Source organism: Oncorhynchus masou, chromosome 29 (assembly GCF_036934945.1).
Source record: "Oncorhynchus masou masou isolate Uvic2021 chromosome 29, UVic_Omas_1.1, whole genome shotgun sequence".
NCBI lineage: Eukaryota > Metazoa > Chordata > Actinopteri > Salmoniformes > Salmonidae > Oncorhynchus > Oncorhynchus masou.
The window spans coordinates 15,890,678-15,904,769 of NC_088240.1; the positions used below are offsets into that span (position 1 = coordinate 15,890,678).

Sequence of the window (14,092 nt, forward strand, 5' to 3'; positions counted from 1 at the left end):
CATTATGCAGCTAGTTTACAGTCTTTACAAATTCAGTGTTTGAAGCGATTGTTAGCTGTGTTGTTGGCTTGCTCCTCTGAACAACAGTGTCCTGACCAGAGAGCACATTTCTATGCTCGGCGAAATCGCGCCTCATTAGCTCATTGTTTTGGATGTATCAAAATGCATGTCACTAGAAAACAGCTTAAACAAATGCAAACACAGCTACTGTTGTTATTCTTTTTGACGTTTGACGTGACTGTAAATTACCCGTAGTTGGCTAGCTAGCAAGCAAGGGATGAGAACGTTAACAGCCAGTACGGCAATAGAACATTTAGAACGAACGACTGTGTCGCATCCATAGATACAGAACAAAAAGACTGAACCCACTGGGTCTGGCAACCAAACCAATAGAACGAATGATCAGCCGGCTTGGGTATCAACCCTAGATTTGTGTTGTGACTATATATTGTGGAAGGAAATAGTATCAATAAATTAATCAAAATAATATTTTTTATGAAAACATGTCAATCAACATTTGAATATGTTGGTAACCTGTTGTATGAAAAATTATAATGCCTTCGAAGCCAGTGGAGGATATATTGATTTTGTCTCGGGCCTAACAACACCCGTGCCAACATATCCTCCAAACACCGGTTTATTGGGCATTATCACTTATCAATTACATGACAATTCAACATTCTATGACAGCCATCTTAACATGACATGGGGAATATTTAAACAATGCTATGTAACTGAATGTCTAGAATTAGTTGTCATAGACTGGGAACATGAGGTGCTTCTTATGCAAATGAAGTTGTTGCCAACACCTAATGCTCGTATAACACTTACTCAACAAATGCTTAGATAGCTGAACATTTGACATAGACACAATATGCCCAGTAGATTATACAAGGGTCATGAGTCACTGGCATTTTCAACAATAAAGATAGAACCTTTGTGTTTCTTAAATATACAAAAAAAACATGTTTATACAGTAGCAGTCAAAAGTTTGGACACACCTTGTCACACCCTGACCATAGTTTGCTTTGTATGTTTATATGTTTTGTTTGGTCAGGGTGTGATCTGGGTGGGCATTCTATGTTGTGTGTCTAGTTTGTTTAGTTTGTTTCTGTGTTTGGCCTGATATGGTTCTCAATCAGAGGCAGGTGTTAGTCATTGTCTCTGATTGGGAACCATATTTAGGTAGCCTGTTTGGTGTTGGGTTTTGTGGGTGATTGTCCTTTTTGTCCTTATGTCTGTCGTGTGCTAGTTTGTACCAGTATTAGGCTGTTTCGGTTTTCTTGTTACGTTTGTTTGTTTTGTATTTGATTCGTGTTTACTTTTGTTTCATTAAACATGGATCGTAATAGACACGTTGCATTTTGGTCTGACTCTCTTTCACCTACAGAAAACCGTGACAGAATCACCCACCACAACAGGACCAAGCGGCGTGGTAACGGGCAGCAGCAGGAGCAGAGTAATAAGGACTTCTGGACTTGGGAAGAAATCCTAGACGGGAGAGGACCCTGGGCTAAACCAGGGGAGTGTAGCCGCCCCAAGGTGCAGCTCAAAGAGGAATGGACATGGGAGGACGAACTGGACGGTAAAGGACCCTAGGCACAGCCAGGAGAATATCGCCGCCCCAAAGAAGAGCTGGAGGCGGCGTAGGCGGAGAGGCGCTGGCATGAGGAGGCAGCACGGCGACGCGGATGGAAGCCCGAGAGTCAGCCCCAAAAATGTATTGCGGGGGTGGCTCACAGGGAGTAGGGCGACGCTAGGTAGGAGACCTACGCCAACTTCCTGTGGTTACCGGGGGGCTAGAGAGACCGGGAAGGCACCGTGTTATGCTGTGGTGCGCACGGTGTCCCCAGTGCGGGTGCATAGCCCGGTGCGGTATATTCCAGCTCCGCGTATCGGCCGGGCTAGAGTGAGCGTCGAGCCAAATGCCTTGAAGCTAGCTCTACGCATCTGGTCCCCAGTGCGTCTCCTTGGGCCGGCTTACATGGCACCAGCCTTGCGCACGGTGTCCCCGGTTCGCCTGCATAGCCCAGTGCGGGCTATTCCACCTCGCCGCACTGGCAGAGCGACCGTGGGTATTCAACCAGGTAAGGTTGGGCAGGCTCAGTGCTCAAGAGCTCCAGTGTGCCTGCACGGTCCGGTCTACCCAGTACCACCTCAACGCACCAGCCCTCCGGTAGCAGCTCCCCGCACCAGGCTTCCTGTGTGTGTCCTCGGCCCAGTACCACCAGTGCCAGCTCCACGCATCAGGCCTACAGTGCGCCTCGCCTCTCCAGCGCTGCCAGAGCCTTCCTCCTCTCCTGCGCTGCAGGAGTCTACAGCCTGTTTAGCGCTGCCAGAGCCTTCCTCCTCTACAGCGCTGCTGGAGTCTCCTGCCTGTTCAGCGCAGCCAGAGCTGCCAGTCTGCATGGAGCAGCCAGAGCTGCCAGTCTGCATGGAGCAGCCAGAGCTGCCAGTCTGCAAGGAGCTGCCAGAGCTGCCAGTCTGCATGGAGCAGCCAGAACTGCCAGTCTGCAAGAAGCTGCCAGAGCTGCCAGCAGTCTGCAAGAAGCCGCCAGAGCTGCCAGCAGTCTGCAAGAAGCCCCCAGAGCTGCCAGTCTGCAAGAAGCCCCCAGAGCTGCCAGTCTGCATGGAGCAGCCAGAGCCGTCAGTCAGCATGGAGCAGCCAGAGCTGCCAGTCAGCATGGAGCAGCCAGAGCCGTCAGTCTGCCAGGATCCGCCAGTCAGCCAGACTCTTCCAGATCCGCCAGTCAGCCAGACTCTTCCAGATCCGCCAGTCAGCCAGGATCCGCCAGTCAGCTAGACTCTTCCAGATCCGCCAGTCAGCTAGGATCTCCCAGATCCGCCAGTCAGCCAGGATCCGCCAGTCAGCCAGACTCTTCCAGATCCGCCAGTCAGCCAGACTCTTCCAGATCCGCTAGTCAGCCAGGATCTGCCAGAACCGCCAGTCAGCCAGACTCTTCCAGATCCGCCAGTCAGTCAGGATCTGCCAGAACCGCCAGCCAGCCAGGATCTGCCAGAGCCTTCCTCCTCTCCTGTGCTGTCGGAATCTCCCATAGGTCCGGCGCTGCTGCCGGAGTCTCCCGCCTGTCCGGTGCTGCCGGAGTCTGAAGTGCCCCTCTGTCCCGAGCTGCCCCTCTGTCCCAACCTCAAAGCAATTGAGATGGTTTGGGATGAATTGGACCGCAGAGTTAAGGGAAAGCAGCCAAGTGCTCAGCATATGTGGGAACTGCTTCAAGACTGTTGCAAAAGCATTCCAGGTGACTACCCCATGGAGCTGGTTGAGAGAATGCCAAAAGTGTGCAAAGCTGTCACCAAGGCAAAGGGTGGCTACTTCAAAGAATTCAAAATATAAAATATATTTTGATTTGTTTAACACTTTTTTGGTTACTACATGATTCCATATGATATCATAGTTTTGATGTCTTCACTATTATTCGACATTGTAGAAAATAATAAAAATAAAGAAAAACCCTTGAATGAGTAGGTGTATCCAAACTTTCAACTGGTACTATATATATATATATATATGTATATGTGTTGCTTAATCATTGATAAGAGTATTAAACAAAGGGGATGACAGTATAACAAATATATGGACCTTTTGGGGGGATGCCTCTCATAAAAAGCAGATGTTTTTCCAAATAAAAATATTATGAATTCACCTGGCCCTAAGATGTATCACAAAAAATATAATACCTCACAGCTGAAGTCGAGGCTGGACAGAGAGCGCTACATTAAACTGGTTGTTTATTCTTCTTATAAGACATTGTGTAAACTAAACATCCCAATATCCTGAAAGCAAAGACCTACTATTTGCTCTTGGCAGCTGTATTTAGATGGTCCTAATAGTCAGTAGCTGGTTGCATGACCTATGCTTGATGGATGCAGAATACACTGAGAGCAGACTCATACTATGAATGAAACTCATTCTTACTTGGCTGGATGAAAAGCCATGAGTGGCAATGTCAAAATACATGATTACTATATTACCTCAATATGAGCATATTGAACGCATGTTTACCAAAATATTTTTGGTTTGTATCATTACTCTATCCTAAGAGTATTTATGTGTGCTTTAAATGTAATTATGTTAATCAAGTGGATAAACTGCATGTATTTAGTGCATTCGGAAACTATTCAGACCTCTCCACCTTTTCCACATTTTGTTACGTTACAGCCTTATTCTAAAATTCATTAAATGTTTTTATTCACACAATACCACATAATGACAAAGCGAAAACAGGTTTTTAGAAATACCTTATTTACATAAGCATTCAGACCCTTTGCTCTGAGACTCGAAATTGAGCTCAGGTGCATCCTGTTTCCATTGATCATTCTTGAGATGTATTTACAAAGTGATTTGAGTCCACCTGTTTGTAAATTGAATTGACTGGACATGATTTGGAAAGGCCAACACTTGTCTATATAAGATGCCATATTTGACAGTGCAGGTCAAAGGAATTGTCCATAGAGCTCCGAGACAGGATTGTGTCGAGGCATAGATCTGGAGAAGGGAACCAAAACATGTCTGCAGCATTGAAGGTCCCCAAAAACACAGTGGCCTCCATTATTCTTAAATGGAAGAAGTTTGGAACCACCAAGACTCTTCTTAGAGCTGGCCGCCAAACTGAGCAATCGGGGGAGAAAAGCCTTGGACAGGGAGGTGACCAAGAACCCAATGGTCACTCAAACAGAGCTCCCGAGTTCATCGGTGGAGATGGGAGAACCTTCCAGAAGGCCAACCATCTCTACAACACTCTACCGATCAGGCCTTTATGGTAGAGTGTCCAGACGGAAGCCACTGCTTAGTAAAAGGCACATGACAGCCCGCTTGGAGTTTACCAAAAGTCACCTAAAGGACTCCCAGACCATGAGAAAGAAGATTCTCTGGTCTGATGAAACCAAAATTGAACTCTTTGACCTGAATGCCAAGCGTCATGTCTGGAGGAAACACACTGCTCATTACCTGGCCATTACGATCCCTAAGGTGAAGCAAGGTGGTGGCAGCATCATGCTGTGGAGATGTTCTTCAGTGGCAGCAACTGGGAGACCAGTCAGGATCGAGAGAAAGATGAACAAAGCAAAGTACAGAGATCCTTGATGAAAACCTGCTCCAGAGCGCTCAGGACCTCAGACTGGGACGAATGTTCACCTTCCAGCAGGACAACGACCCTAAGCGCACAGCCAAGACAACGCAGGTGTGGCTTCGGGACAAGTCTCTGAATGTCCTTCAATGGCCCAGCCAAAGTCTGGACTTGAACCCGATCTAACATCTCTGGAGCGACCTGAAAATAGCTGTGCACTGACGCTCCCATCCAACCTGACAGAGCTTGAGAGGATCTGTAGAGACGAATGGGGGAAACTCTATCCATATACAGGTGTGCCAAGCTTATAACGTCATACGCAAGAAGACTCGAGGCTGTAATCGCTGCCAAAGGTGCTTCAACAAAGTACTGAGTAAAGGTTCTGAATACTTATGTAAATGTGATATTTTCATTTTTAATTTGTAATACATTTGAAAAAATATAAAAACATATTTTTGCTTTGTCATTATGTGGTATTGTGTGTAGATTGATGAGGGGGAAAACAATTTCTCCTTTATTTTGGCAGTTACCTGTATGTTACAGGGTCTTTTTTATTTAACTAGGCAAGTCAGTTAAGAACAAATTCTTATTTCCAATGAGGGCCTACCCCAGGCAAACCCTAACCCAGACGACGCTGGGCCAATTGTGCGCAGCCCAATGGGATTCCTAATCACATCTGGTTGTGATACAGCCTGGAATCAAACCAGGGTCTATAGTGTCACTTCTCGCACTGAGATTCAGTGTCTTAGACAGCTGCACCAATCTTGGAACGTAGGGTGAATAGAGTTTGGTTTGAACAGAAATGGGTACATATTGAGTACCAGATGGATTGGTCCCTGGACAAACATGAAATGTTAGGGATATACAATATCAAACACTTGTTGAAATGTATTGGGGTCAATTGGAGGATGGTAGCTGTTTGAAATATAATCCTGTTCCACAACATTCTAGGTGATGTGTTGCTAGGCAAAGAACATAAATAACAAATTACTTTCAGTTATAAAAACAAGTTTATTTCTCCATACAAATATATTCAATCCAAAGCATAAGTACATTAAATAACTGGTCTTAGAGTTTCACCTCTCCATAATTACCATGGCAATAACACCATAATAACATGATCTCTTTGAATCATTCATTATTTCAGAAGAACCATCTGTTGATTCCAGTTCATTGATCATATAGGGTAGCATTGGGATCATAGGCAAGAATCTGTCAAGCCTTCTCCATTTAGCTAAGCACATAATAAAGACACAATAGGAAGAAGTACAAAACCTGGACAGACTATTTGACACAATGGCATCATTAGACATGCTAAATCCTATGCGCATTTATCCCTTAATAGGATGTTCAAAATGTAGCCAAATGTCTGTGGTCATGCACTTCTTCAACCAGGAAATATACAGCTCTCAAACATACAGTATGAGGTAATAAGTTATACATCAATATTAAATAAAAGTATAAATATGCATTATATGTGTACCACTTGAGCTGAACGCAGGGGTCAAGGTTGAACACGGCTCATAAAACATAGACAGTGCGCAAAACAGAGTGCAAAACAGGGGTAATGGAACCCAGGTATACCACATTGCAGTTCAACCACAACATTTCTTTGGATCAACAAAGGTTAAATATTACATCTCTTTTTTTCTTTCTCTCTCCATCTATTCAAAAAGAATTTCATAAGTAATAGACTATTCAGTTCAGTTCAACTTCTTTGCGCTAAATAATACAACATCGATCATCAGGGAATGCGGGTTCGCTCGGGTCATTACGCTACACTTTAGTAGCATCCAATGCCGATCTCCTGCTTGTAGCGGTTGGTGAGAGTGTTGGCCTGTTGCGTCAGCTTGGACAGCACCCCGTGAAGCCCTGTCATGTGGAACTGGAACTGCTTCTGCAGGTTAACCTCGTCTTCCTCGGACGACACCTCCGATTCTTCTTCCTCGGAATCAATCCGAGAGCTGGGACCCCGGCTCTCCTTGAGCTTCTCGGCGCGCATCACTCCCCACTCGATGTCGCAGCGGATGGACTTCAGGAGCTGGTAGTAGCTGTACATGTCGCCGTCCTCGATGTCGCTGTTTCCCGAGCTTTTGAGGGCGGCCATCTCCCTCTCTTCTTCCAGTGGGACGTCCCGCAGCAGGCTGGGCACCATCACCGTCTGGTCCATGGTATTGACGGCTCCAATGAAGCGGTTCATGGAGTTGAACAGGGAGTTCTTCTGAAGGTGGGATTCTGAGATTTGCATCATTTTCTCGACTCTGTTGTTGATTCTCAAACTTATTTCAGAAATAACAGTTGTAACTGTCAATCGGAGCTGGATAGTTTGTTTATCTATTTGTGCAACCCTTCTCTAATTATTTTCTAATCGCTTTGGAAAGTAGCCCCTACTTTTTTAATGCTGCAGCTTTCCGTGTTCCAAGCTGTGGGAGAGTTCGGCAGTTATCTTGTTTGTTCTTGTCCCTGTTCCTTTTCGTTTTTGTTTTGACTCTCTCTGGTCCTCGGTCGGATCTTTATAAAGCAGGTGGTTTCGAGTCCAAGGGCGTTCCCAGCAGCTCAGAACCTGTTTGTAAGGAGTGTTCTTCGTCTACAGTTGTAACCGGATTCCAATGACCTATAATAGCACATGTTTTGCATGGTTTGCATGAAGGGGAGCGGCCTCCAAATAGAGATACTAGTCAACCCCGACCCTGCCCGTCCCCAATAGCAAATAAATGCATCTTCTACAGACCAAATTATATGAGTTTAACTTCGTTCAATGCCCTGCAGTAAAATGTGTTAAATGTATCCAATATCTATGTGCGCGCAATTGTCAGTGTTGCCCATCAACCTCTGAAACGCAACACAATGGTAGGCTATGTACTCTCTGAATACATTCACACATCAAGCACACTAAAAACGAATTATAGTTTGCCCTGCAATCAAATGCGAACTTCATTCCAACCTGGTCTTAGAACATTTCGTATTCATCTGTCTTATCCGAGACACTTCATTTTGCATATGTTACGTTTTGTGTGGTATGTATTAATTTGTGGATGTCCAGTATTCAATTCTTATGGTATGTTACAAATTACAATTCGTATTATATGTTAAGAATTTGGAAAATGCCAAGGGATGCCAAGCTTCCCCCAACAATTGACAAAAAAAGCAATAAAAACAGACAAAATGATTTATCTTTAATCTCGCAGTACTTCATATATTCAGCCTCTTGCGAATTGAAGGAAATGTATCTCACCAGAGAAAGGAAAGGAAACAGCGTCCCTCTGTCTCAGTATGTGTAGCTTATCTATCGAATGCTGTCTGGTCAAAACGAGTATGACATTGTTGCCGTCAGTAGCATTGAATTCAAGGGAAGCCAGCGAGCATTTGGCCTCCCTTGATTAAAAAAGTATAAAATAACAGACAATCAGCGTTGAGCTAAACAGATGCGCTCAACTGTGAATGGTCCTGGCTCAGGACCATTCACAGTTCTCACTGTAGTAGACTAATAAGCATATGTGATTGGATGATGTTGAAATGTTGAAGTTGAAATGGTGCTGGAATAGTGGGAGCAGCGCCTGTTTTCTTTGTGACTTGTGGTAACTCTCCATGGTTCTAAATCAATAGTTGTTTAGTATTCAGAAAATGTCAGAAACATTACCTTCCTTGACCATGCTGTAGGTCAGTGGTTCCCAACCTTTTTTGGTCACTTCACAAGCAACTGAATGTTGCTTTGCCCAGATTACCCCTGAAGTACCCCCTCATGTGCATTTTACTAGTAAGCTTATGTTCTCATGAGTCCTCTCAAGTACCCTCTGTGGATAGGCCACGGACTCCCAGGTGTTCTTGTACCCCTGGTTGAGAACCACTGCTGTAGGTCATGTAACTGTTTGTTATAAGCAATATGTTTTGTGGATCTCACCGGACAAATGTTGCTGTCTGTTTTTTTATGAAACAAATTGATTTGAATTTATTCGGTCACTGTGTCTTCTTATTGTATTGGCCTTAGGCCTATATAGCACAGTGTCAAGGCATATGAACAAACAGGTTGTAGATTAAACAACACGATTAACACAACAGATTGGTTGCAATATGTTTTGTTTTGGGGGGGGGCTTCGCCGGTGATTTTACCCAAACACCGCTACTGCCCGCTGGCTGTCTCTGCACTTATGAGCTATGTTTGACAAATCAGTGAGTGACTGGGAGAAGCGAAATGCTGGATTCCTGTCATTTGGACAACAGGTGATTAATTAACCCAATATATTTCACTTTACCCTTTAAGTGAGACTTTCTCGTCCCCATGGGTTGTAATGTTGGGGTATAGGACAGAGTAAAGATCTGAAATCTATTCATCCATCGCCTGGATCAGTGAATCTCCAGATTTAAAAACAAAGTTATTCAATTGTATTTGGTATTTTATTAAGATCCCCCATTAGCTGTTGCGATAGCAGCAGCTACTCTTCCTGGGGTCCACACAAAACATGAAAGATGACATAACACACAACATTAATAGACAAGAACAGCTCAAGGACAGAACTACATCATTTTTTTAAAGGCACATGTAGCCTACATATCAATACATACACACAAACTATGTAGGTCAAATAGGGGAGAGGTGTTGTGCCGTGAGGTGTTGCTTTATCTGTTTTTTGAAACCAGGTTTGCTGTTTATTTGAGCAATATGAGATGGAAGGGAGTTACATGCAATAATGTCTCTATATAATACTGTACACTTTCTTGAATTTGTTCTGGGTTTGGGGACTGAAACACCCCTGGGGACTTGTCTGATGGGATAAGTGTGTGCGTCAGAGCTGTGTGTAAGTTGACGATGCAAACAATTTGGAATTTTCAACACATTGTTTCTTATAAAAAGAAGAAGTGATGCAGTCCGTCTCTCCTCAACTCTTTACCAAGAGAGACTGGCAGCATAGTATTTATATCAGCCCCCTGATTACAATAAAGAGCAAAACATGTCTCTGTTCTGGGCCAGCTGCAGCTTAACTAGGTCTTTCCTTGCAGCACTGGACCATACAACTGGACAATAATCAAGATTAGACAAAACTAGAGCCTGCAGAACTTGCATTTTGGAGTGTGGTGTCAAAAAAGCAGAGCATCGCTTTAATATGGACTGACCACTCCCCATCTTTACAACCATTGAATCTACAGTACCAGTCTAAAGGTTGGACACACCTACTCATTCAAGGGTTTTTCTTTATTTTTTACTTTTTTCTACATTGTAGAATAATAGTGTTATTTCATAGTTTTTATGTCTTCAATATTATTCTACAATGTAGAAAATAGTCTAAATAAATAAAAACCCTTGTATGAGTAGGTGTCTCCAAACTTTTGCCTGGTAGTGTATATGTTTTGACCATGACAGTTTACAATCTCAGGTAACAATCTAATGGCATTTTCCCTTAAATACAGTATATCTATCAGCTGCTCTGCATTTGACATGATCAGATTAGGCCTAACTGTTATTACAGTTAAAGCCAAACTGTTGCAATATACCTTCTGTCCTTACCACTGAAAGACTGATGAGAACAGCTGAAACTTCCCCACCCCCCTGTAGGCCTATAGTTTCTCGTCAACAGGGGGAGTCACCAGCGACGCTGATGAGGGTTGCCCTGTGTCTAAAGGACTCACTGACATGGTAAACAAAACACTACAAGCAGACGAAAATGATCCAGCCCAGCTAGTCTGAAAGCTGACAAACACTTATGGTAAACAACTGGGACGATCAACACATGAGATGAGTTCACACTGTGAGTTAACATGACAGAAATAGCCAACAACATGTTTTGAGTCACTACAAAGTTATTATTCCGTACGACCTGGATGCTGAATCATTGAGACTATAGCCTAATAGCCTAATAGATTAATTAGGCCTATTCCATGTATGGTAAACCTTCACATTTTGTAAGCCTACATGGTGAGTGTTCTTATATTGTTGATTGAGTAGTTATATTTATGACGATTCTGCACCCCACTCTTTAGACTCATAAAACAAATCTATCAATCAAGAAGTCTGTCAAAGCAGTCACACCAAACAATGACTCATTCCAGATAGTGAACATTCAGTGGAAATTACTTGACCAGATAGCAATGGAAGTAATAATAGAAATATGAGTTTACACACACGTTTTAATCCTAATCATAACCATTACCATAACCTTAAGCCTAACCCATATCCTAAACTTATCCACTAACTCCTTCCCTATTTCTCACACTAATTCTAACCCTAAACTTAACCCCTACGCTTAAATTAGCCTTGTCCTTATGGGGACGTGGGACATTTTCCTTGTTTTACAATCCTTGTGGGGACTTTGGGGGATTTTAGGTGTTCTGAATAATGTCTGAGAATGGGTGGAATGTCAACATTGATCACAAAACCTGCTTGGTAGGTCTCTCTGTCTCACCCTCCAGTCCGCCCTCCCTCCCTCTTATTCCGAAAATTATACTTCACAACTTTTGCTCTGCTCTCAACCTTAGCCTCCCCTCCCGACCTCTGCTAGCCTTCCCGTTCTTCTCTAATTATTTATCTTTCGATTACTCTGTCTTTCTCTCTCTTTAACGATTTCTCTTTTACATTCTGCCCCCCCTTGTACGTGTAGAAGTAGAACACACACACATACATGCACGCACGCACGCACAAACACACGCACGCACAAACACACGCACGCACACACACGCTACGGGCGATGTGTTGTGTCTTCACTCAGAATCAGGGGAATGGAGAGGTATGGATGGATGAATGGAGGAATGGAGAGGTATGGATGGATAAATGGAGGAGGAAATGAGAGTGGTAAACTGAGTTTTACCCCCACAGGTGTCTAGAAATCTCTTCAGCTCTCTGTTAGCTCTATGACTGGCAAACACACACACACACACACACACACACACACACACACACACACACACACACACACACACACACACACACACACACACACACACACACACACACACATACACACACACACACACACACAAACCACACACCACACACTCTATCCATTTTGGCTTGATGTGACCTACAAAACACTCTATTAATATCCTGAGAACATTCTCTTACAATGTTCTCTCACAGTCAAAACCAGGAACTAGATTGAAATGTCCCCTTCCTTTATGTTGATAGAAAGCTTTGTATTAGCTGGCACACTTGTGAGTGGTGTCAATGTGTGTATTTATGGCATGCCTGTAGATTACAGGATACATGCCTTGGTTGCATGTGAAGGGCTCAACTCCCACTGATTACAGCTGCTGTCATCATCCCACAGGCTGAGAGCGATGGGGAGAGACAAGTAGCGGTGGATTCTGTAAAATCACTGGAGAAGCCAAGACAGAAAAAAAGACATATTACAACCTATGTGTTGTGATAATTGCATTGTTCATTCTATAACCTGTTAGTTCATATGCCTTGCGACTGTAATATATAGGTCTAAGGCCGAGACAATAAGAAGATACAGTGCCAGAATAAATTAAACCACACATTTGTTTCATCACAAACTGGAGAGCAACCTCTGTCTGATGAAGTCCACAAAACATATTGGTAAAGGGGGATACCTAGTCAGTTGTACAACTGAATGCCTTCAACTGAAATGTGTCTTCCGCATTTAATCCAACCCCTCTGAATCAGAGAGGTGCAGGGGGCTGCCTTAATCGACATCCATGTCTTCGAGGGCCTGGGGAACGGTGGGTTAAGTGCCTTGCCCATGGATCAAACAATTACATGACCTACAGCAGGTCAATCAAGTTAATGTTTCCAACATTTTCGGACTTCTAAACAACTATTGATATAGAACCATGGAGAGTTACCACGAGTCACAAAGAAAACAGGAGGTGCCTCCACTATTCCAGCACCATTTCAACTTCAACATCATCAAATCACCTCGGCTTAGTTTAATACAGCAACAACTAAAAGATACCAAAAACAATGTATTCCAATCAACTAAATATGATGTGGCTGTCCATGGTTCTGATTTCTGTGTGTGTGTGTGTGTGTGTATTCGTGAAAGTATAAAAACCATGTTGACTCACCCTTCTTGTAGAGAAAGCCAATGCCTTCCTCCTCTCATGTTTACAAAACATTCTACACTCTGAAAATTAGGGATTCAACTTCTTAGAAGAACCTTGGGGTTCTTGGACCTGAAAATTGCACCCAGAAGGTTCTTCCAAGAACCCCATAGGAGGTGGGGTTCATCAAGGAACCTCCTTAGTTGGTGTGGGTTCTTGTAGGAACCTAACGACCCAACTGAAACATTTGTATTTTATTTTGAATGGAGAGCAGTTGCAGGCACTTATCTGAAACATTTAAAGATCTCCTCAATTCAAGATAAGATGTGTCCCTTGTATGAACTAAATTGATATTGATTTATGATGCCAGCTATCTTTTCATATTTTTGCAAGTCTTTCTGAAATAGAAAATGGACACAATTCAATGGATATCAATCAACAAAGAGGTAAGAATATGTATACTATAAGAATATGTTGAAGGCTAGCTGTATTGGGTGCAGATGACTGAACTGCTCACTTTTGTGTCTGTGTCTGCAGGTATACAGACACGGAGGCATATAAAGGTATGTTAATTGGTATTGGTATATTATGCAGATCACATTTACCATCCTCCTTCCTTACCTCGTCAATGAATATCCCATAAACCTCTACATTATGGACAAGGAATGTGTATGAAAACCATTATCAAAACAGTTTTTTTTCATTCACATTCACCACAAAAACCAAGGTATGAATACTGTTGTGTGCATGTTTTGTTAATCATCTGTATAATTACACTTTTTGGGATTCACAGACTTCACCCTCCCTACACCTCTGATGAATATAACAGGAAACCTGTTCAATCACCATGTACTGCAAACTCATTCTGGCTGTGGATACGGAGAACATCAACACATTAACATCAACAGGCCAGAGGATATACCCATTGGACCTGGGGCTCTGCTGGGACTTTACCTCATATTTGGATTTTTTTACTCTAATTTGCCACTAAAATCGTAATAAACTGACAA

The 14,092-nt window shown here is 43.3% G+C and overlaps 1 protein-coding gene and 1 long non-coding RNA gene across 2 annotated transcripts; one reads left to right on the plus strand and one right to left on the minus strand.

Annotated features, from left to right (window-relative positions):
* Positions 1 to 6,078: 6,078 nt before the first annotated feature.
* Positions 6,079 to 7,633, minus strand: LOC135519066 (mid1-interacting protein 1-B-like). Its single transcript, XM_064944117.1, has one exon. The coding sequence runs from the start codon at positions 7,336 to 7,338 to the stop codon at positions 6,871 to 6,873; it is 468 nt and encodes a 155-aa protein (XP_064800189.1). The 5' UTR covers positions 7,339 to 7,633; the 3' UTR covers positions 6,079 to 6,870.
* Positions 7,634 to 12,908: 5,275 nt separating this feature from the next.
* Positions 12,909 to 14,092, plus strand: LOC135519068 (uncharacterized). The gene is made up of 3 exons (XR_010452259.1): positions 12,909 to 13,528; positions 13,620 to 13,645; positions 13,876 to 14,092. It is a non-coding gene; the product is annotated as an uncharacterized LOC135519068 (long non-coding RNA).